Source organism: Schistocerca nitens, chromosome 4, assembly GCF_023898315.1.
Source record: "Schistocerca nitens isolate TAMUIC-IGC-003100 chromosome 4, iqSchNite1.1, whole genome shotgun sequence".
NCBI classification, from domain to species: domain Eukaryota; kingdom Metazoa; phylum Arthropoda; class Insecta; order Orthoptera; family Acrididae; genus Schistocerca; species Schistocerca nitens.
The window spans coordinates 752,387,933-752,411,368 of NC_064617.1; the positions used below are offsets into that span (position 1 = coordinate 752,387,933).

General features: G+C 44.2%; 1 protein-coding gene across 1 annotated transcript in view; it reads left to right on the plus strand.

Annotated features, from left to right (window-relative positions):
* The window catches only part of LOC126252548 (dual oxidase), a 609,052-nt gene that overhangs the window by 449,237 nt on the left and 136,379 nt on the right, over window positions 1–23,436 (plus strand). Inside the window, exons 4-5 of the mRNA XM_049953446.1 lie at window positions 1,303–1,490; window positions 8,321–8,525. Of these exons, the coding sequence (XP_049809403.1) occupies window positions 1,303–1,490; window positions 8,321–8,525 (393 nt within the window). The remainder of the gene's footprint in view (window positions 1–1,302; window positions 1,491–8,320; window positions 8,526–23,436) is intronic.

Below are 23,436 nucleotides of genomic sequence, written 5' to 3' on the forward strand. Positions count from 1 at the left end.
AAAGTGCCGTCAATGCGAACAAGAGGTGACCGAGACGTGTAACCAATGGCACCCAATTCTATCACACCGGGTGATATGTCAGTATGGCGATGACGAATATACGCTTCTAATGTGCGTTCACCGCGATGTCGCCAAACACGGATGCGACCATCACGATGCTGTACACAGAACCTGGATTCATCTGAAAACATGACGTTTTGCCATTCGTGCACCCAGGTTCGTCGTTGAGTACACCATCGCAGGCGCTCCTGTCTGTGATGCAGCGTCAAGGGTAACCGCAGCCATGGTCTCCGAGCTGATAGTCCATGCTGCTGCAAACGTCGTCGAACTGTTCGTGCAGATGGTTGCTGTCTTGCGAACGTCTCCATCTCTTGACTCAGGGATCGAGACGAGGCAGCACGATCCGTTACAGCCACGCGGATAAGATGTCTGTCATCTCGACTCCTAGTAATATGAGGCCGTTGGGATGCAGCATGGCGTTCCCTATTACCCTCCTGAACCCACCGATTCCATATTCTGCTAACAGTCATGGGATCTCGACCAACGCGAGCAGTAATGTCGCGATACGATAAACCGCAATCGCGATAGGCTACAATCCGACCTTTATCAAAGTCGGAAACGTGATGGTACGCATTTCTCCTCCTTACACGAGGCACCACAACAACGTTTCACCAGGCAACAACGGTCAACTGCTGTTTGTGTATGAGAAATCGGTTGGAAACTTTCCTCATGTCTGCTCGTTGTAGGTGTCGCCACCGGCGCCAACCTTATGTGAATGCTCTGAAAAGCTAATCATTTGCATATCACAGCATCTTCTTCCTGTCGGTTAAATTTCGCGTCTGTAGCACGTCATCTTCGTGGTGTAGCAATTTTAATGGCCAGTAGCCGGCCGCGGTGGCCGTGCGGTTCTGGCGCTGCAGTCCGGAACCGCGGGGCTGCTACGGTCGCAGGTTCGAATCCTGCCTCGGGCATGGGTGTGTGTGATGTCCTTAGGTTTGTTAGGTTTAAGTAGTTCTAAGTTCTAGGGGACTTATGACCTAAGATGTTGAGTCCCATAGTGCTCAGAGCCATTTGAACCAATGGCCAGTAGTGTATTCCGTAGAAAAATGCTGCATACTGCTAACTGTAGGGACCGTGAAGATACAATTAGACTAAAAGAAGTATGTATATAGTTTGCAAGGCATGAGAGACTTTGTTGGTGTGTGTGTATATGTGTGTGTGTGTGTGTGTGTGTGTGTGTGTAGATGAGTTGTTTTGCGGGTACCACCCTTGTCCGGCTGTTAGCGACGGACTACTGTTCAGGCCAGGTGGTGAGCTCCGAGGTGCTGATGGCCAGCGAGAGCGGCTGCCCCATCGAGGTGCACCACATCGAGGTGGAGAAGTGCGACGAGATGTACGACCGCGAGTGCGAGGGCGGCAAATCCATCCCCTTCCACCGCGCCGGCTACGACCGCCGCACCGGCACCAGCCCCAACAGCCCCAGGGAGCAGGTACGTCTCACAGCGCCAGCCCACTCCTCGAAACAAAACATACCACAAAGGACACGCAGTCCCGTAGTCTTCGTCCTGCTTCTACACTTTATAACTCCAACGTTTTCATTGGATGCTATTTCATAACAAAAGGTTACACCGATTTTGCTGGCCTGACTGGACCAGGCACTGAAGGTCAATATAGGTATTTACATGATTGTCAGTATTGTGATGTAGTTACTTGTGTTCCCTTGGTTTATAGCACTTGATTATGAGATAACATAGTCCCGAAACGTGTGATACAATATCGAGCATTCGACAAATGGTACGTAATATTCTCAGTACTTATTTATGAGACAGTTGTACGACGGCTTCACAACAGATAATCTATGTTACTTGTCTGTGTGATGCTCTTTGTTCCTCAGAAGGCAAATTGTTACAGATATACGACGAACATTGAACGAGCACTGTAACAGACTTTATTCTGGCAATCATCCTGGGCTTTCTGTTCTCTATAAACGACCCATGAACGAGGTACTTGCAGAAACTGTGTTGTTGTTTTACAGTTATGTCTGCTATTATCTTATCTTTGTTTGTCATAGGCTTCATAATAGCATATTGTGAGATGATGAAATAAATATGGTCCTATTTGACACTCACGATTATAAATTCTGGTTGTTACGTATCACCTGATTATTTTCTTGTTTTCTTGCATGTACAGCGTAGTTGTCTTTCATACTCGGCAGTAACGTAATTATTTCAAAACTTTTTGACAGTTTACTGTGTTAGTAGCATCTCAATGTTCCCACTGTTATTACTAACACTGTTGTTTTAATTCAACTCATTATGTGTTTGTGTAACGTGTAAGTATCCATACGCATATGTACGTATTTCTTCGCTTATAAGAAAGATTAGCAGTAGTTGTCATTGTACGACTGTGTGTCTAGTTAGAAGAGCATATAAAATCATGCGAAGGCCTCGATAGCGAAATCACTGTCAAATAACATCCTTTTTCTGTGTACCAGTGTACACGTAGGATTTCTAATTGGCTGCCTTCAGCCTTGCCTTACTATTTGTGTTACAATGGCGTCTGTAATAATTGGATTGTATCATGAGCCTATACCACTCAATGCGTTTTGATACGTGCCACAGCATTTCACAAGGCCGCACGTGCTTGTGAGACTTGTGAGTACTGAAATGTAATGAAATATTATTAATAGTTTTATTTTATAGTGATTTCTATGTACACTGATAAGGCTAAATATTATGCCCACTGCTCACCGTGAGCTTGAATGCCACCTATTGGCGCTACGAAGACGAGACGCGGTAAGGAAATTATGTAACCTGAACAGGCACAAATGTGGAGCCATTCTAGCAACGATACAGGTCATAAATAGGACAATCCATTGACATTACCGTGTTTGAAGACGGGGAAATTCTTATGGCCCGGCGTCTAGAGGGCGAGTACCTCGGAAACACCAAAGGTGGTTGACTTTTCGCGTATTGCTGCCGTGAAGATCTATGGCAAGTGGTCGAAGGACCGTGAACATACTAGTAGGTGACAAGCTGAAGGAGGCCCATCCCTCATCAAAGGACGTGGATGTTAGAGGCTTACACTCTCTGTAAAGCAGAATAGACGATCTGTAACATATCTGAAGACAGATTATAATGTTGCTGCAAGCACATGTGTTTCGGCGCACACTGTTGAACTCCGCACCAGACGATCGATACGTTGACCCTGGTTCAATGAAAACGTGTCAACTGGTCGGATGCAACATGTTTCTTGTTACAGCAGGTTGAGGATAAGCCGTCATCCAGGCAAACGCCTGCTCTAAACATTCTCCCCGCCACGGACGCAGGCCGATGGTGGCAGTGCTATGCCTCCTCGGATTTCATGGTACCTGCAGCAGTAATCGAAAAAAAATGGTTCAAATGGCTCTGAGCACTATCCGACTTAACTTCTGAGGTCATCAGTCGCCTAGAACTTAGAACTAATTAAACCTAACTAACCGAAGGACATCACACACATCCATTCCCGAGGCAGGATTCGAACCTGCGACCGTAGCGGTCGCTCGGCTCCAGACTGTAGCGCCTAGAACCGCACGGCCACTCCGGCAGGCCAGTAATCGAAGGCAACTTTGCAGATGTTGACTACATGAACATTACGGCAGACCACCTGCATCGCTTTATGCGTAATGTCTTGCCCGAATGCGATTGGCCAGAATTGTGCTGAAGAGGTTTGAGGAGCATGATATTGAACTAATGGCGATGTCTTGGCTAAAATATATGGCCGATCTGATCCTTATGGAACAAATCTGGGACGCTAACCAGTTAGCGTCCGTAAACAAACGGTCCACAATTTACTGTTGTTGCGTATGTGTGCGTAGACATTTGGTGTCACATTCCTCCGGTAACCGTTGCGTGATGTTTGCACAGACATTTTGTGTAACAATCGTCCGGAAGCCTACCAAGAATTTGTCGAATCCATACCAGGCACCATCACTGTTGTATTGCGTTCCTGAGGTGGAGCAATACCCTATTAAGCAAATCGTTTTAATTTATTGGCTCATAACAGAATTCCGAAATTGATTCGCATTTTCCGAACCGGACTGTCATCAGCTGTTGTGAAGGATGAATATCAGTACCGGACCGATACTCGAAACTGGATTTCCCGCTTATCACTACAGGTCGTCTTAACCAATTTGGCTACGGTAGCACGTTTCCAGGATCGAAGTAAACTTCTGTAAGACAAAAATAGGCACACCACGAAAGATTTATCCGAATGGGACAGAAATCGTTACATGTGGTTTATACATACGAACATATGATTACAATTTCAGAAAGAGTGGATGATTTATTCAAGAGAAAGAGCTTGGCAAAATGAGCAAGTAAATAACGCTTTGTACCACCTCTGGCTCTTATGCAAGCAGTTATTCGGCTTGGCATTGATTGATAGAGTTGCTGGATGTCCTCCTGAGAGATATCGTGCGAAGTTCTGTCCATCTGGCGCGCTATATCGTCAAAATACCGAGCTGGTTGGAGAGCTCTGCCCATAATACTCGAAATATTCTCATTTGGTGAGAGATCCGGCGACCTTGCTGGCCAAGGTAGGGTTTGGCAACCATGAAGACAAGCAGAAGAAACTCTCGCCGTGCGGGGGTACATACATCAAACTACAAAGAGATTGACAGTTAGGCATATAAAGGAACAGTGTTGCCTTTTCTGTGTTAGCCGCGCTCGCTGTATGGCTGCAGCAACAACTGTTTAGTAGAATATACACTCCTGGAAATGGAAAAAAGAACACATTGACACCGGTGTGTCAGACCCACCATACTTGCTCCGGACACTGCGAGAGGGCTGTACAAGCAATGATCACACGCACGGCACAGCGGACACACCAGGAACCGCGGTGTTGGCCGTCGAATGGCGCTAGCTGCGCAGCATTTGTGCACCGCCGCCGTCAGTGTCAGCCAGTTTGCCGTGGCATACGGAGCTCCATCGCAGTCTTTAACACTGGTAGCATGCCGCGACAGCGTGGACGTGAACCGTATGTGCAGTTGACGGACTTTGAGCGAGGGCGTTTAGTGGGCATGCGGGAGGCTGGGTGGACGTACCGCCGAATTGCTCAACACGTGGGGCGTGAGGTCTCCACAGTACATCGATGTTGTCGCCAGTGGTCGGCGGAAGGTGCACGTGCCCGTCGACCTGGGACCGGACCGCAGCGACGCACGGATGCACGCCAAGACCGTAGGATCCTACGCAGTGCCGTGGGGGACCGCACCGCCACTTCCCAGCAAATTAGGGACACTGTTGCTCCTGGGGTATCGGCGAGGACCATTCGCAACCGTCTCCATGAAGCTGGGCTACGGTCCCGCACACCGTTAGGCCGTCTTCCGCTCACGCCCCAACATCGTGCAGCCCGCCTCCAGTGGTGTCGCGACAGGCGTGAATGGAGGGACGAATGGAGACGTGTCGTCTTCAGCGATGAGAGTCACTTCTGCCTTGGTGCCAATGATGGTCGTATGCGTGTTTGGCGCCGTGCAGGTGAGCGCCACAATCAGGACTGCATACGATCGAGGCACACAGGGCCAACACCCGGCATCATGGTGTGGGGAGCGATCTCCTACACTGGCCGTACACCACTGGTGATCGTCGAGGGGACACTGAATAGTGCACGGTACATCCAAACCGTCGTCGAACCCATCGTTCTACCATTACTAGACCGGCAAGGGAACTTGCTGTTCCAACAGGACAATGCACGTCCGCATGTATCCCGTGCCACCCAACGTGCTCTAGAAGGTGTAAGTCAACTACCCTGGCCAGCAAGATCTCCGGATCTGTCCCCCATTGAGCATGTTTGGGACTGGATGAAGCGTCGTCTCACGCGGTCTGCACGTCCAGCACGAACGCTGGTCCAACTGAGGCGCCAGGTGGAAATGACATGGCAAGCCGTTCCACAGGACTACATCCAGCATCTCTAAGATCGTCTCCATGGGAGAATAGCAGCCTGCATTGCTGCGAAAGGTGGATATACACTGTACTAGTGCCGATATTGTGCATGCTCTGTTGCCTGTGTCTATGTGCCTGTGGTTCTGTCAGTGTGATCATGTGATGTATCTGACCCCAGGAATGTGTCAATAAAGTTTCCCCTTCCTGGGACAATGAATTCACGGTGTTCTTATTTCAATTTCCAGGAGTGTAGAAATCAGTTCAGAGAAACCAAACGATACGACGACAGTAAATCTCAACAGTTACTTAAGCAGCAGCTATTGTTGTCCGCATCTGACAACGGCAACCGTAGCGTGAGGACGCAGAGCGATGCGACAGTGAAGAACAAAAGGTGCGGTTTGGATCGTCTGACTGGTATCAGATAATCAGTTAGCTGTCAATCACTTTATTTTTCTGATCAGGGTACAGCTACTGCAGTAATGGACATACGCATTATTTTTTTTCGCTGCTGCAATTGGTAAAATGTAAAACTTATAAAAATAAAGAGTTCATATAAAGTACCTGTCAATGCCGATAGGTTTATGCAACCCACAACGCTTTCAGAAAACATGGACGAGATTTTCATATTCTCAAATGTTCAAATGTGTATGAATTCCTCAGGAATCAAACTGCTGATGTCATTGGTCCCTAGACTTACACACTGCTTAAACTAACTTACACCAAGAACAACAAACACATCCATGCGCGAGGCAGGACTCGAACCTTCGGCGGAAGAGGCCGCGCAATCCGTGACACGGGGCCTCAAACCGCGCGGCCACTCTGCGCGGCTTTCATATTCTCTCGCTTGCTATGCGTAAAACCATTAGTCCTACAGAAAAATGAACAAAACCTTTTGGTAGGAAATTTAATGTACAAAATGTAACTACACTAAAGTTCCTACACAAAGGTCCTGCTCATTTTTCTCTGAGGCCGGCCGAAGTGGCCGTGCGGTTAAAGGCGCTGCAGTCTGGAACCGCAGGACCGCTACGGTCGCAGGTTCGAATCCTGCCTCGGGCATGGATGTTTGTGATGTCCTTAGGTTAGTTAGGTTTAACTAGTTCTAAGTTCTAGGGGACTAATGACCTCAGCAGTTGAGTCCCATAGTGCTCAGAGCCTCAGAGCCTTTTCTCTGAGACTAATACTTTGAATGTAGCAAACGTGAGAATATGAAAATTTTGGGTGCGGTATTTTAAAGTGTTTCAGGTTGCATAAAATCCATGGGTAAGGGCGTTTGAATCACCCTGTATGCAGAACGGCACGAATATGCCATGTACACTGCCGTACATAACAAAAATGACAGAAATATTGTAATACATCGCCATTGTGCTTCAGCACATGCAGAACTTCAAAAATTCTGCAACATTGCACATGTCATAGTCGTATCTAAGAGTTTTAACTGTAAAATACGGAGACATCAAACGAACTTGATTAATAAATTTTTTGTAAATTTGTGGTAAGATGTTATGGGACCAAACTGCTTACGTCATCGGTCCCTAAGCTTACACACTACTTAATCTAACTTAAACTAACACGCTATGGACAACACACACAACCATTCCCGAGGGAGGACTCGAACTTGCCACGGGGGGATCCGCGCGGATGGTGACAAGACGCCCGAGACCGCGCGGCTACCCCGTTCGGCCGAACTTGTTTAATGCCGCTGTACACTGACAGTTAAACGGCTCGGATACAACTATGATGTGTGTGCACGTGTCGAAGGATTTTTGAAGACTGACATGTCCTGAAGCACAGTCTAAGCGATGTGTTGTCTTTGCAATTTTTGTAATAAGCTTTTGCATTACACCACTAGGTAACGGCCTTAATGCTGAAATTGCAATACTGAAAACAAATAATTAATACAGCTAGTGGCTAATATGTTTTTTACGAAATTCTATACGACTGGGAACCCCAAACACGAGAAGTTAATCAATTTCATTAGTAGTCGCAACGACGATAGTGACAGTGCGTTACGCCTCAATTTTAATTGGGCGCTCCAGCAAGACATTCGTCCATTGGGTGTAGAAACAGAAGCGGCAAAAAATAACAAGACGGCGTACGATTTTTGGACATATTGACTTGTTTCGGGTCGTTACCAATCTCCACACTGGCCATTACTGTCACGATATTGTCTTTTCTTCGATGCGCTGAGTTTCGCATCGTGTGTCCTTAACTCGGCTTGCCACGGCTAAATTCAGTGCGATGTGCTACCAAAGTCTGGTTTGGTTGGGAGCGAGGAATAACCGCCGGTGCAGGTCGAGTGTCTTTCACGTGTACCGATTGTGCTGGCGTACATCAGCAACCGCACCGGTTATCTTCGAGGAGTGCGCGAATAATACGCTAGACGACGTGTGCTGTGCTTGCAGACGAACCGGATGACGGCGTGGATCGACGGCAGCTTCGTGTACAGCACGAGCGAGGCGTGGGTGAGCGCGATGCGCTCCTTCCAGAACGGCAGCTTCAAGACGGACGCCTCCGGCCGGCTGCCAATCCGGAACACGATGCGCGTCCCTCTCTTCAACTCGCCGGCGCCACACATGCTGCGCATGATGAGCCCCGAGCGCCTCTTCCGTAAGTACAAGCGGCCAGCCGGCACTGCGCGGCGCTCACAGCAACGTGGCATACGCTGCGTACTTACTGACCGTCAGAGACGAAAGTAATAAACACTGAGGTGACGAAAGTCATGTGGCAGCGATATGCACGTATACAGGCGGCTATAGTATGGCGTACACAAGCTATTAAAGGGGAAGAGTATTGACATTCAACTAAAGCTGTGAAGAGGTTTCTGACTTGGTTATGGCTGCACATCGGGAACTAACGGACTTTGAGTGCGTATGGTTGATGGACCTAGACTAATTCTGTTTCGAAAATAGTTAAGAAATTCAATATTCCGCTATCCACAATGTCAAGTGTGCCGAGAATACCAAATTTCAGGCATTACCTTTCATCACGGACAACGCACAGGCCGACGGCCTTCACTTAAGGGCAGAGAGATACGGTTTTTGCGTAGAGTTGTCAGTGATAACAGACAAGCAACACTGCATGACATAATCACTGAAATCAATTCGTTAGGACAGGAATTAGAAATTTGGCGTTAATGGGCTATGGCATCAGTTTACCGACGCGAGTACGTTTGCTAACAGCACGACATCGCCTCAGCGCCCATTTTGGGCACATGACTCCAGACACATAATGCACTTTTCAGTCTCTGCCGTTGAGCTATTATTTCCCGTAAAATCCAGTTTTCTTCGCCGCTTTGTAATTGGTTTCCCATTGTCACCCTTTGCCTGTTTTTTTATTATTTATTTTATGGCCTTCATTGGACCACTCTAGTCAAAAATACAAAATTGTAAACAAGTTGTTACACAGGGATACAATTTGGCTGATATTTAGGTAATATAATTATTAGAGTCTATTCTTATATGAAAGGTGTTTTGCTCTTCTGTCTGCCCAATATTTCTTCATTCTTTCAGATATTTTCTTTCTTTCTTCATCTGATACCACTCTTCCTGTACTCCTTTTATTGATTTTCATTTGTAGTCTGGTTTGCGGGTATTGCAGTATTCTGGTTTTCTCTGTCTTGTTTTTTAGGTCATCTACTGTAATTTGGAGTTCTTTTATATCTTCCTTAATTTCTGTGATCCATTTAATTTCGCTCTTGCTATTCCACAATTTTTGGATTTTTTTTTACTAATTCTGTTTCCTGGAGTTCTCATCAGATGTCCAAAGAATGAGATGCGTTTCTTCCTGATCGTGCTCATGACTGGTTCTATTTTCTTATATACTGTTTCATTTGATGCTATTCGCCAATGTCCATTTATTTTATACTGTTTATTTATACATGTCCTAATTTTTCTTCTTTCTATTTTTAGTATTCTGTCAATTTCTGCTGTATTAGTTGTTTTGAATATAGTTTCAGCTGCATACGTTATTTCTGGTTGTGTAACTGTTTTATAGTGTTTTAATTTTGCACCTATAGATAGGCTTTTTTTGTTTTATGTAGTTTTGGTAATGTAATTTGCGTAATTCAGTCTTTTTATTCTATTCTGCCATGATGGCTTCTCATTTAGATTGTATGTTATTATTTCGCCTAAATATTTAAATTTATCAACAGTTTTGATTTCCTGTTCTCCTATTGTACTTTTGTTTGCAAGTGGTGGATCAGTTAGCATAATCTCAGTTTTTTCAAATGATATTCTAAGCCCTACTTTCTCTGCTATTTCTTGCAGTGATTTCACTTGTTGTTTGGCTTCTTGAACGGTGTTGGCTAGGAGAGCAAGATCATCAGCGAATCCCAAACAGTTTAAGCTAATATCATCTTTTGCACTTCCAATTCTTATCATCTTATATTGTCCTTGTACCATTCTCTCATTATGTATTCCAGTGCACAGTTGAACAGTAATGGTGATAGGCAGTCACCTTGTCTTAAGCCTGTTTTTATGAGGAATGGTTCCGAAATTTCTCCTCTAAACTTCACTTTTGATTTGGTGTTGGTTACAGTGAGTTGTATTATTTTAATTAGTTTTGGATGGAGTCCTAGATTTCTTAAAATTTTTAATACTGAAGGTCTGTGGAGACAGTCATATGCCTTCTTAAAATCTACAAATGTTATTGCCAGAGGTTTGTTCCGTTTCTTGTAGTATGCCATAATCAATTTTAAACTAATTATCTGCTCTGCACAGCTTCTCCATGGTCTGAAACCTCCCTGATATTCCCCTAACTCCTGTTCTAATTGCTCCTTGATTCTTTCATATAGGATCTTGGATAGAATTTTGTATGTGCAATCTAGGAGAGAGATTCCTCTGTAGTTGTCTGGGTTGCTCTTATCTCCCTTTTTGTGTAGTGGGTGGATGATAGCTGTGGTCCAATGTTCGGGGAATCGTTCTGTTACCCAAATTTTTGTTAGAGCCATGTGTAAGGAGGTCTTGACTGTGTCACTTGCATATTTCCACATTTCAACAAAAACCTGATCTTCTCCACATGCCTTATAATTTTTTTTGTTCTTTAAGAATTTTTTCTAGTTCTTGGAAAGTTCGAGAGTCTAGTTTGTTAGGTTTGGTCTTTATTGGGGTATTTATGTTGATTTGTAAGGGTTCTTTGGGTTCATCCCAATTCAGAAGTTTGTTAAATTCTTTTGCCATGATTTCTGCATTTTCCTTGTTATTGTGTGTCATTCTTCCATCTTCATCTTTCAGTATTAGGGGCCTCATATTGTTGTAGTTGTTTCCCAAAGATTTTATAGTAGTTCCTGGAGTTGGTTTTATGATAATTACCTTCTATAGAGTTTATAACATCTTTATGGAATCCTCTCTTGAATCTTCTAATATTTTGTGTGAATTTTTTTCTTTCGTTTTTTAGGTTGATGGCATTATATTCAGTTTTATGTGTTTGAAACTTTAACCATGCTTGGTGTCTATCTTCATGGAATTTGTCACATTCTGATGTCCACCATGCATGTTTCCTTCGGGGGTTCAAGGGAGCTAGATTCTCTGCTTCTTTTTTAAGATTAGGCACTAGTTGTTCTAGATCATCTGTTAATTTGATGGTTTGTGTTATTTGTTGGTATTTATTATTTTTAATTAGCTGATGTGGGTCAAACCTCCTTTTAATTTGATTAGTTTTTCCGGTCCTCTTCTTTAACGGAGTGAATTTGATTTTAATTTTAACTATATAATGGTCTGAGCCTGTGTCTACTCCTCTCAGTACTTTAACATTGTGGATCTCTTTATGAAAATTTTTGTCCATACAGACATGGTCTAACTGCCACTCCCCCTTCCTCCAGTCTGGATGTTTCCATGTTTTAAGTTTACTTGGCTTCCTCTTAAAGTACGTTGATTTAGATATAAGGTTGTGTTCTCTGCAGAGTTCTACAAGTCTTTTGACCGTTTTTGTTTGTAAATTTATGTGGACTCCATTTTCCAATTATATCTTTATATTTCCTTTCTTTTCCCAACTGAGCACTGAAATCTCCTTTGCCTGATATTTTCTTTTGTAACATCCAACTTAAGTTCACCCTTCTTCGGCTCTCTTTCATAGACTTTATTTTCCTGCTTTTAATCTCTTTTCTTCGGTGGCGACCTTTTTTCTTTTCTAATTGTTGAAAACGCTTCCGGTGCCTCCCTCACGGTCGTTTTGTTAGACATTACGTTGCTCAAAGCCATTTTCACGCAGCCTTTATTCCATTTTCCTGTAATTTTTTTTCCTTATTTTTCGCCATTTCAGTCTGAAAAGAAGTAAGAAGAAGAGAATATAATTTAAAAATTGAAACTACTTCTGTACAATATCGAGTCAACCGGCTAGCATGAAAAAAACGCAGTAGGACACTGAATGTTCTTTTACGGAAATCATCATGAAACGTTTCTTAGTTGTCATTTCTTAAGTAATACAGATAACTGAATTATAGCAACGAAATTAATCACTTACCTTAAAAACGAGTACCACAGGCCTCAAAATACCTTCCATGCGCTATGAGCTGCAGAGCGGAAAAGCACTGAAGAGAGGAAGAAGATATCTGACTCCAGCGCACATGGATCCACAAGTTTGCTTCCGCTTTCTGTACGTTCTGCCATTTGGAGGCGGAAAGGAAGATCACAGTGGTGGCCGGTACTGTAAGCCAATCGATACTGCACGACTTTGCCCTATAAATGATAACAAAACGACTTACAAGATGTTACAGCTAAGGCAACACTGCAGGTCGTTGTACACACATTTGTATCACTCAGTGTCACAGATAAACATACGAGGGATAATTTTTAATTAAGGACCAGTTTTAAAAAAATAAACCAACGTTTTACTTTCCTACGTAGTTGCCTTCTTTAATCAGGTACTTGTTATACCGTAAAACTGCGTTTGAAATCCCTCGTCAAAGACGTTTGGTGACTCTTCTGACAACCAGGAGTTCACGCTGATTCTCACTTCTTCATTTTAGTTCAAGCACTTCCCACAAAGATGACGTTTCAGCTGCTGAAAGAGGTGAAAATCACTCGGAGCAAGATCAGGGCCACACGGTGTGTGATCCAAAACTTCTCACCTGACGTATTCAATCAGTTCCCGAGTCTGGACAGCAGTGTGGCGCCTTTCGTTATCGTGAAGGAGCAAAATTACCTTTGTCAACATGCAGCGTCTTCTGTCCTGAACCACTCGTTAGCGTTTGGTGAAGATTGCGCAGTAGGCCTCTGGTTTGACCGTCGTTCCTCCACCAGCAAATCACCTCGGCTCTCCCAGAACACAGTTGCTGTGATCTTGCGCTGGACACTGTTTGTTTGGGTTTAACTTTGATAGGAGATGTTGAGTGCCGACATTCCGTTGACTATATACTTAGATTCAGGGGTCGAGTGGAATACCCATGTTTCATCTGTGACAACTTCCCCTTCTTCGACATAGCGAGTCAAAAGGTAAGGGAACTGGTCAATCTCTTTCGTTTGTAGTCTTCTGCGATGAGATTGATGTAGGCTTTCTAGGAAACATAGTCTATATGAGAGAAAACTGAATACATTGGTTCCAAAAGCTTTCCCCTCATGTAACGTATACTTCAGGTATCGTAATCTGTTGCAGAGCAAAACTGACTATCGGATGGCCCCGTTTTGGACATGTAAACAGTGTCGTGAAATAAAAACTTTAAACTTCATGAAATGCATAATTTGAAATATAGAAAATGAGCCTAATTAAATGCCAAAAGTAAATAACATTGTGTTCAATGAAAACTATATAGATGAAATTCACTAATAAAGTTCGTTATGAATGTTACGTGATATGAAGTACAATGTTAGACTTGGAAAATCGACGAAAATAAATTACTGCTCTACTCGGAAGAAAATAACTGTTTGAAATTACCAACAATGTTCATTGAAAATTAATCTGCTTTCTAGCACGACACCTTACAATCCTGACTACATGCTGTTTGCTCATGAATTCAACGTGGGATTTGCCCTGAACTAAAAGAGACTTACCTCTCGCCCAGAATGTTCTTTTAGTGTCTGGAGTACTGGCGATCTCAAAAGCTAATACAAATCAGCAGGTGCAGCAGCTAAAGCTAAATAATCTACTCTAAATTCTTTTTTGTCAGAAACAGTCTGTTGTTTCGTGCGGCGTTACGTGCCATGCACACGATAAAAATTCAAAACTTTAATATGAATCATGGAGTTGCGTTTCACTTTAAAGAAAATCGTTTTTGAGAAATAGAATGCTGATTATTGACAAAAAGTCTGCACAACTTAAGAAGACTAACAATTAGAAAATTGTCTCAGTACAAAGAGACTACAAACACACCTTTAAAATTCCTCCAAAATCCTCTTTATCGATAACAAGAACATGAAAGCGTTATTGTCAGTTTACACATCCATAATAAAACATTCTAGATAGCTTCTCCAGATTCACAGAGAAAAACAATATTCTTTGAGAAACTCATCTGCACGATACTATGCCGCAAATAAGTAGGTCTCAGCGCTGCACATCTCACTGACTAACAAGTCCATCACAGATAAAACTAAACACAGAGTAAAGGTTCTTATTAACTGCTCATCTTTCTTCCAGTATAGTAAAGGTAAATTACTTACAATAGCAGAAAAAGTCTTCTTATGTTGTGCAGTCTTTTTGCCAATAATCGGAATTTGATTTCTCAAAAACGATTTTCTTTAAAGTAAAACCCACCTCCATGCTTCATATTAATTCATTGGGTACCCATCGCGAGCGCAGTTTCCTGAAGTTCTTCGTTGTGAACATTTTCACGGTCACTTTTGAACTCTCTTACCAATTTTCGCACTTTACCTTCGCTCATTGCGTTATCGCTATACACCTCACAAAGCTGATGATGGATATCTGCAGGCGACATGCTTCTTGCACTCAAAAAAATATATCACAAAACTTATCTCATACGCAGCAGGCGATTCAATAATCTTGAAAGTTTTAAAGATGCACAGACCGACGGACAGATGAGTTTCACGGCTAACACTGACGCCTGCTTATTCGCAAAGGATGTCAAGAGGTAGGGTGCACGCCTGTTGCGACGTGCGTGTTAACTATGGGCTTATTAAATTAAAGCAGCCCTTACTTAAAAACCGTTTTTCGTTAAACAAAACACCAGAGATCATACAAGCTACAGTTACTAGAATTACAGTGAGTTGAGAAAAGTCATGGGGTACCTCCTAATATCGTGTCGGACCTCCTCTTGCCCGACTTAGTGCAGCAACTCGACATGGCATGGACTCAATTAGTTGCTGGAAGTCCCTGCAGAAATTTTGAGCCATGCTGCCTCTGTACCTGTCCATAATTGCGAAAGTGCTGCCGCTACGGGATTTTCTGCACGAACAGAACTCTTGGTTATGTCCCATAAATGTCTGATGGGATTCATGTCGGGTGATCTGGTGGCCAAATCATTCGCTCGAACTGTCCAGAATGTTCTTCAAACCAGTCGCGAAAATTTGTTATCTGGTGACATGGCGCACTGTCATCCTTAAAAATTCCATCATTGTTTGGGAACATGAAGACCATGAATAGCTACGGACAATCATCGGTTCAGTAGGACCAGACGACCCAGTCCATTCCATGCAAGCATTATGGAGCCACCACCAGCTTGCACAGTACTTTGTTGACAACTTGAGTCTAGGGCTTCGTGGGGTCTGCCCCACACTTACCAACTGAAGTCGGGACTCGTCCGACCAGGTTAACGTCGTGCTGTTAGCAAAGGCACTCGTGTCGGTCGTCTGCTGCTGCAGACCATTAACTCCAAATTTCGCCGTACTGTCCTAACGGATGCGTTCGTCAAACGTTCCACAGTCATTTGTGCGGCTATTTCGCACAGTGTTGTTTTTCTGTTAGGACTGACAACTCTACGCAAATGCCACTGCTCTGGGTCGTTAAGTGAAGGGCGCCCGTCACAGCGTTGTCCGTGGTGAGAGGTAATGCCTGAAATGTGGTATTGTAGGCACAGCCTTGACACTGTGGATCTCGCAATACTGAATTCCCAAACGATTTCCGAAACGGAATATCCCATGCGTCCAGCTCCAAACACATTCTGCGTTCAAAGTCTGCGGCTATAACCACGTCGGAAACCTTATCACATGAAACACCAGATCCGCCAACCTCGTGTGCGCGATACTACCGCCATCTGTACACGTGCTATCCCATGACTGTTGTCACCTCATTGTATAACCGTGTTGCAGATATAGAACTATGTACTTGTAAATCACTGCGAATCGAAGAAATAGATAAAATGCGCCGAACTGTCTACATATTTAGAACTTGATAATGTAGTTTTTCAAGGTGACATTCTTGAATAACTGCTTCAAGAGTTCTTGTCGCATCTGATTTGTCATTCTCGAGCTTTCGACGTCTTCCTCCATCGTCATCTTCAGGATGCTTGCAGAGATTATCTCGATGTCTATGACCGAAGGACATTGATGGCGACACTGGTTTCGTTAGGTGGTGAATGGCTCAGTTGCTTTGTCTGTTGCCTTTTAGCATCATGCGCCAGTTTCCATCACATAATTCGGCCAACTAAAGTGTCCAACGCTCTGCTGAAGTCTCGACAGAGACGTCATTCAATTGTAGCGACCTGTCTTGATGTCTTGTCCTAGCAAATGTACAGTGCCGCATAAACGTTCCGTTCAAATGGCTCCGAGCACTATGGGACTTAACTTCTAAGCTCATCAGTCCCCTAGAACTCAGAACTACTTAAACCTAAGTAACCTAAGGACGTCACACACATCCATGCCCGAGGCAGGATTCGAACCTGCGACCGTAGCGGCTGCGCGGTTCCAGACTGTAGCGCCTTTAATAAACGTTCAGTGCAGTGCCAGTTTTGAGCTGTATTGATATACACTATGTGATCAAAAGTATCCGAACGCCTGGCTGAAAATGACTTACAAGTTCGTGGTGCCCTCCATCGGTAATGCTGGAATTCAGTATCGTGTTGAGCCACCCTTAGCCTTGATGACAACTTCCACTCTCGCAGGCATACGTTCAGTCAGGTGCTCGAAGATTTCTTGGGGAATGGCAGCCCATTCTTCATGGAATGCTGCACTGATGAGAGGTATCGATGTCGGTCGATGAGGCTTGGCACGAAGTCGGCGTTCCAAAACATCCCAGAGGTGTTCTGCCTGATTCAGGTCAGGACGCTGTGCAGGCCAGTCCATTACAGGGATGTTATTGTCGTGTAACCACTCCTCCACAGCCCGTGCAGTATGAACAGGTGCTCGATCGTGTTGAAAGATGCAGTCGCCATCCCCGAATTGCTCTTCAACAGTGGGAAGCAAGAAGGTGCTTAAAACATCAGTGTTGGTCTGTGTTGTGATAGTGCCAAGCAAAACAACAAAGGGTGCAAGCCCCCTCCATGAAAAACACTAACGCACCATAACACCATCGCCTCCGAATTTTGCTGTTGACACTACACACCCTGGAATATGACGTTCACCGGGCATTCGCCATACTCACACCCTGCCATCGGATCGCCACATTGTGTACCGTTTTTCCACTGTTCAATCGTCCAATGTTTACTCTCCTTACACCAAGCGAGGCGTAGTTTGGCATTTACCGGCGTGGTTTGTGGTGAGCAGCCGCCCGACCATGAAGTCCAAGTTTTCTCACCTCCCGCCTAACTGTCATAGTACTTGCAGTGGATCCTGATGCAGTGTACAATTCCTATGTGATGGTTTGGATAGGTGTTTGCCTATTACACATTACGAGCCTCTTCAACTGTCGGCGGTCTCTATCAGTCAACAGACGAGGTCGACCTGTACGCTTTTGCGCTGTACGTGTCCCTTCACGTTTCCACTTCCCTGTCACATCGGAAACAGTGTACCTAGGGATGTTTAGGAGTGTGGAAATATCGCGCACAGACGTAGGACACAAGTGACATCCAATCACCTGATCACCTGACCACGTTCAAGGTCCGTGAGTTCTGCGGAGCGCCCCATTCTGCTCTCTCACGATGTCTAACGACTACTGAAGTCGCTGATATGGAGTACCTGCCAGTAGACGGCAGCACAATGCACTTAATATGAAAAATGTATGTTTTTGGGGGTGTCCGGATACTTTTGATCACATAGTGTAGATGCTCTTTGATTTACGTTTCTGTTGGTTATTCCATGTTTTACAGTGCATGCAGTCATGTTTGTACACTGTAAGCTGTTATCGAGTATATGTGGGAATAAATATCTTGTGTTCTCCGTCTTTAGGACTCTCCCGCGTAAAAATGGCGGGAGTGTGGTGTGTGTGTGTGTGTGTGTGTGTGTGTGTGTGTGTGTGTGTCATCAACGCTTGATTCGCACTTTAAGCGTACCTTTTTCCCATTTTTGTTTCAGCAGAGAAAATTTCTCTGTTTTGAAACTTCAAATATGCAAGAAATAGTGAACACACGCGCACACACACAAGCGCGCACGTGTAGCCATATGTCATTCCAGTATTCGTGACATCGTACAAATGAGGAAGCAGTAGAAAAAAAGCGGATGATGGAATGGTTACTTAAAACGACAGATCATATACGCATCAAGAAATCTGAACAAATGCGAGGCTCTAACAATGAAGCACATGTTACTTAGTTTGTATGTAGATCCGCTTGCTGAATTATAGAGCTACATGAGAGGTCTTTCAGTCACTCGCTTCTGAATCTACAGCAACCTCTTGTTTCAGTTTTATAAGAAACGAATAAGACACGACACACCTTTCAGTGAGTCTCAGCACAACTATCTCAAAAATGTCTAAGCACTGTTTAAGTACTTGCAAGATAAATTATGTCGAAAAACATCTCAGTAAGGTACAAAAATCCTCTCAGTCTTGAACAGCAAAATTAAACCGATACCATAAAATCGCAGGAAACGCACAGCTGGTCGGTGAATGACAGTGGATGACGTCCAGCCATGGGGTGCGGTAGCGGAGGACCGATGAACACTTGTCACTGACGAGGTCGAACTCATGCACTCTTCGTGGTGCGTTTATCAAAGCATGTAAGTGCTTCAAGAGTTATATTTTATCTTACACACTAAATTAAATGCACTAACTACAAGAGGGACACAAACTGAGGAAGACTGCTCTTGCTTTTCTTAGAAGACAAACTAACGTGTCCAGTTACAAACCCAATAGTTTGCAAGTTCATTGGAGTCGGTAGTAAACTCGTATAGCTTTTCAGCTTGACTTCTGTTGCCCATCAATAGAACTTCTGTTACCTGTCACTGAAACCGTTATCGATCGCCACCATCGGGCAGCTTAATTGCGATATAAATCACGTACCGGCCAGTATCACCGGCTTACTCTGCCATAGTTGTTTACAATCTTACGACATAGCCTTCGGACTGCGCCGAAAAGTGAGACACATTCAGCTTAATAGCTACCAAGAACACTTATTTATGATAATGAGATCAGACTCGTTAGTGATCGTTAGTCAGCAAGATGCCTTTTACTGTCACATCAGGTGGCTTATGTTGTATGGAGATCACTGTCGACAATTTATAATTCACCGCTGGAAATGCCTCCACCACCTGTCTCTGCTTATTGTGATCTGATTCCTTCATTGTTCGTAAGGGTTTGTCCTGCCTGCTTCCTGGAGTCCTTTACCAATTCGCCATTTAACTTCCGCACAGAACTACCTTTATCAGTAGTTTATTGTTGGGGCAATTTTTTGCCATGTTATTAATGTTAAGCAGTTATTTCAGCTTGAAGCACATATGACTTCTGGAAATCCGAAATTGAATGGTGCTGTTCCAATCTTTAATAGTAATCTGGATCAGATTATTATTGATGAAATAAATTCTCTTTCTCATCCTATTCACTTGGCCCTGCTGTATGTCCATTCATTTGATAACAGTCAGTACAACATCCTCATCTCTTGACTTTTCTCTTGGTTATTTATTTGTCTCCGAAATCCTTTCCTTCTTTATATTACCTGTTGAGCATCTCAGTTTTGGAGTCGTATGCATATGTATGCGCCTCATCCCACTACTCTCAGTATACAAAGATATTCCGTTCCGAGCAAAGAGCAGTTTTGAATCGGTATTTAAATCTTCTCAGAAGCTCCAAGCCATTTGTACCTTGCTCTGTACTTAGTTCCTCTATTATTTGTTGAATGTGTGCAGTGAAGACAATTATTTTCGATGGTCAAAGATCGTTCTAATAATATTCATTGACAGTTCAATGGTTCACGGTGTACTCATATGCAGAGGCGATGCTTCTGGCCGGCCGCGGTGGTCAAGCGGTTCTAGGCGCTTCAGTCCGGAGCCACGCGGCTGCTACGGTCGCAGGTTCGAATCCTGCCTCGGGCATGGATGTGTGTGATGTCCTTAGGTTAGTTAGGTTTAAGTAGTTCTAAGTTTAGGGGACTGATGACCTCAGATGTTAAGTCCCATAGTGCTTAGATCCATTTGAACCATTTGATGCTTCTGGTGCACAAGTTTTGCAGAAGCATGTTGCCTACGCCACGTTCCTCTTCTCCCCAACATCACTCATCCAAATACGTAAATAACGACTCGAAGTGTAATAACAGCCAGTACCTTCTAAGTTGTTTTTTTTAGCATCTTCGAAGAACGACGTGGCTGCCAACTTATTGCCAAGTTTGTTTCGACTACGCTGCAGAAGATTCGCTGGCAACCCCTAGCACATCCTCCATACAGTCCTGATCTTTCCACACGTGATTTCGCCGGCCGTAGTGGCCGTGCGGTTAAAGGCGCTGCAGTCTGGAACCGCAAGACCGCTACGGTCGCAGGTTCGAATCCTGCCTCGGGCATGGATGTTTGTGATGTCCTTAGGTTAGTTAGGTTTAACTAGTTCTAAGTTCTAGGGGACTAATAACCTCAGCAGTTGAGTCCCATAGTGCTCAGAGCCATCCACACGTGATTTCCATATTTTTGGGAGCCCTGAAGAAAGATATCCGTGCCCGTCGGTTTGCTTCGGGCCAAGAGCTGCTCACGTGGACATAGTTAAGGTTCCTTAGGCAACCGCAAACGATTTTCCATAAAGGCACTGACCGTCTGGCTCAAATGTTCAAATGTGTGTGAAATCTTATGGGACTTAACTGCTAAGGTCATCAGTCCCTAAGCTTACACGCTACTGAACCTAAAGTATCCTAAGGACAAACACACACACCATGCCCGAGGGAGGACTCGAACCTCCGCCGGGATCAGCCGCACAGTCCATGACTGCAGCGCCTAGACCGCTCGGCTAATCACGCGCGGCGACCGTCTGGCCTCAGGGTATGGCAAATTTATTAACAGTTACGGCGATTACTTTTAATAAACAATTTACTTGCTTCCTTTTCATCTGTCCTGTTTTTACTCGCCGGCCGCTGTGGCCGAGCGGTTCTAGGCGCTTCAGTCTGGAACTGCGCTGCTGCCACGGTCGCAGGTTCGGATCCTGCCTCGGGCATGGATGTGTGTGATGCCCTTAGGTTAGTTAGGTTTAAGCAGTTCTAAGTCTAGGGGACTGATGGCCTTGGTTGTTAAGTCCCATAGTGCTTAGAGCCATTTGAACCAATTTTGTTTTTGTTTTTTGCTTTTTTTGCTTTCACTCGACTGCCTAATATTTTGCAGTGAGGTATGTAACGGTAGATACATGTGAATGCTTTCTACGTTCATGTTTTGGTCGCTTTTAATGTTGGTTGCTAACATTAGGAAAAACCTCGCGAATTAAAGGAACAACCCTACTGAAAGCGTTTAGGAGCTTATAGAACCTAACTATCTTACAGTTTCAACTGCAGTCGAGAATGACGGCCTACAAATTGGTCTGCGCACACTTGCAACTAGTCAACATCCATTACATGTTAAGGCTTTCTCAAAACTGACACTGAGTTAGTAAGTCTGTGTGGGGAGGCATGAGGCTTGAGCGCTTTGCGAAAAACAATTTTTCCCTCCCCCACGCTATGCACGCTCTTGATAACAGGTGCTTTAGAGAGGCAGAGAAATCATCGACTTCCATTTCTGAAGATAATATTGGCATTCAAAATGCAGTCAGTGTAATAAAATTTACAGTTGCAATGCCATATAAACACTAGTGAAAAGTCATAACGCACTGTAAAGAAATTTAGGCCATAAAATGTAGTTGGTGTGAATCCTCAATGAAATGCACAGCTACGCTCTTAATCGTAACCTGTAAATAACATAATGTGCTGTTTTGCTTTTGAGAACAGGTTACAGACAAGAGCCAGTGTAAATCCCATGTCACAAGGAGTACGATTTGCTGCAAGTTTGCAAGAGGGATTCCGTGACAGCTCCCAAGACAGCAACATTGATGCTAGGTGCTTTCCTGCTAGGAAGCATTTCATATTTTAGAGTGATAGATACGGTGCTACTTTCGTGATAAGATTCTTTGAATACTACCTGAGCTGATCGATATGGTCTTGCTGTAGAGGCGACAGGTTGCATCTTAGCCTCACTGTGTCTCATCATTACTGCGGATGCCTCCACAGTGGAGTAAATAAAGCATTTTTGCTTCAACTGACGTATAGTGGGGGCGAGTAGTTCTTATACACTGAGAAAATTCCCAGTTATTACTACAAACACCTGGACTTGAAGCGGATGTGATTCCGCCAAAGGGCCTACTGCAAAACCAAAGGGGCCTAAAAGCGTTCGCGTTCACTTTGAGTTGGCAGTTTCTGATGTATGACGTCGTGCCTGAGCGATAAACTGTACGAATAAAGGAGCCAACTGCTAAGTTCAGACTGGCTGTAAACTGCAAAGTTCCCTCTACTAATCGCAAAGTTCGCAGCCTACTAGTCGGCTGTCACACGAACCTCGACCAGTCCCAATTATGACCTCAACGGAAAGTAAGATGGACATTTAGCTTTTATTGAAGGCTAACGGAATCTTCCTGAACTTTGGGATATGGAAGGTGTTTCGTATTCGAAATGGAAGAGAGAGAGAGAAAAAGAGAGAGAAGGAAGGCTGCCACGCACGAATTTCTTCTAGATGATAAAATTTCAGAAAGAATTCTTTTAATGGAAAGTGAGGAGCGATCGGTATAAAATATCAAAATTCAGTAGAACAGCCTCGATGCGTTTAGACCAATCTTAGGGCGTAAGCGCTGCAGTACAGCAATAGCTACATATTCAGTGGGATTTATATGCAAAGAGATAGTAACATGACTAAAACCATCTACAATATAAACTTCAATAGTAACAAAATAAAACGTTATATCAATGATGGGAGCTGATAGCGGAGGACTGTGCAAGACCCGTAAGAACACGGACGTCAGCAGCTGAATAAGGCAGCATTACTTAAGAATATACAGTGTGAACGTCCCCTCCCCCTTCCCACCATGCCGGCCGGAGTGGCCGAGCGGTTCTAGGCGCTACAGTCAGGAACCGCGCGACCGCTACGGTCGCAGGTTCGAATTCTGCCTCGGGCATGGATGTGTGTGATGTCCTTAGGTTAGTTAGGTTCAAGTAGTTCTAAGTTCTAGGGGACTTATGACCACAGCAGTTGAGTCCCATAGTGCTTAGAGCCATTTGAACCATTTTTTTCCCACCATGCGCACGGCATTACACACACAAAACCGATCA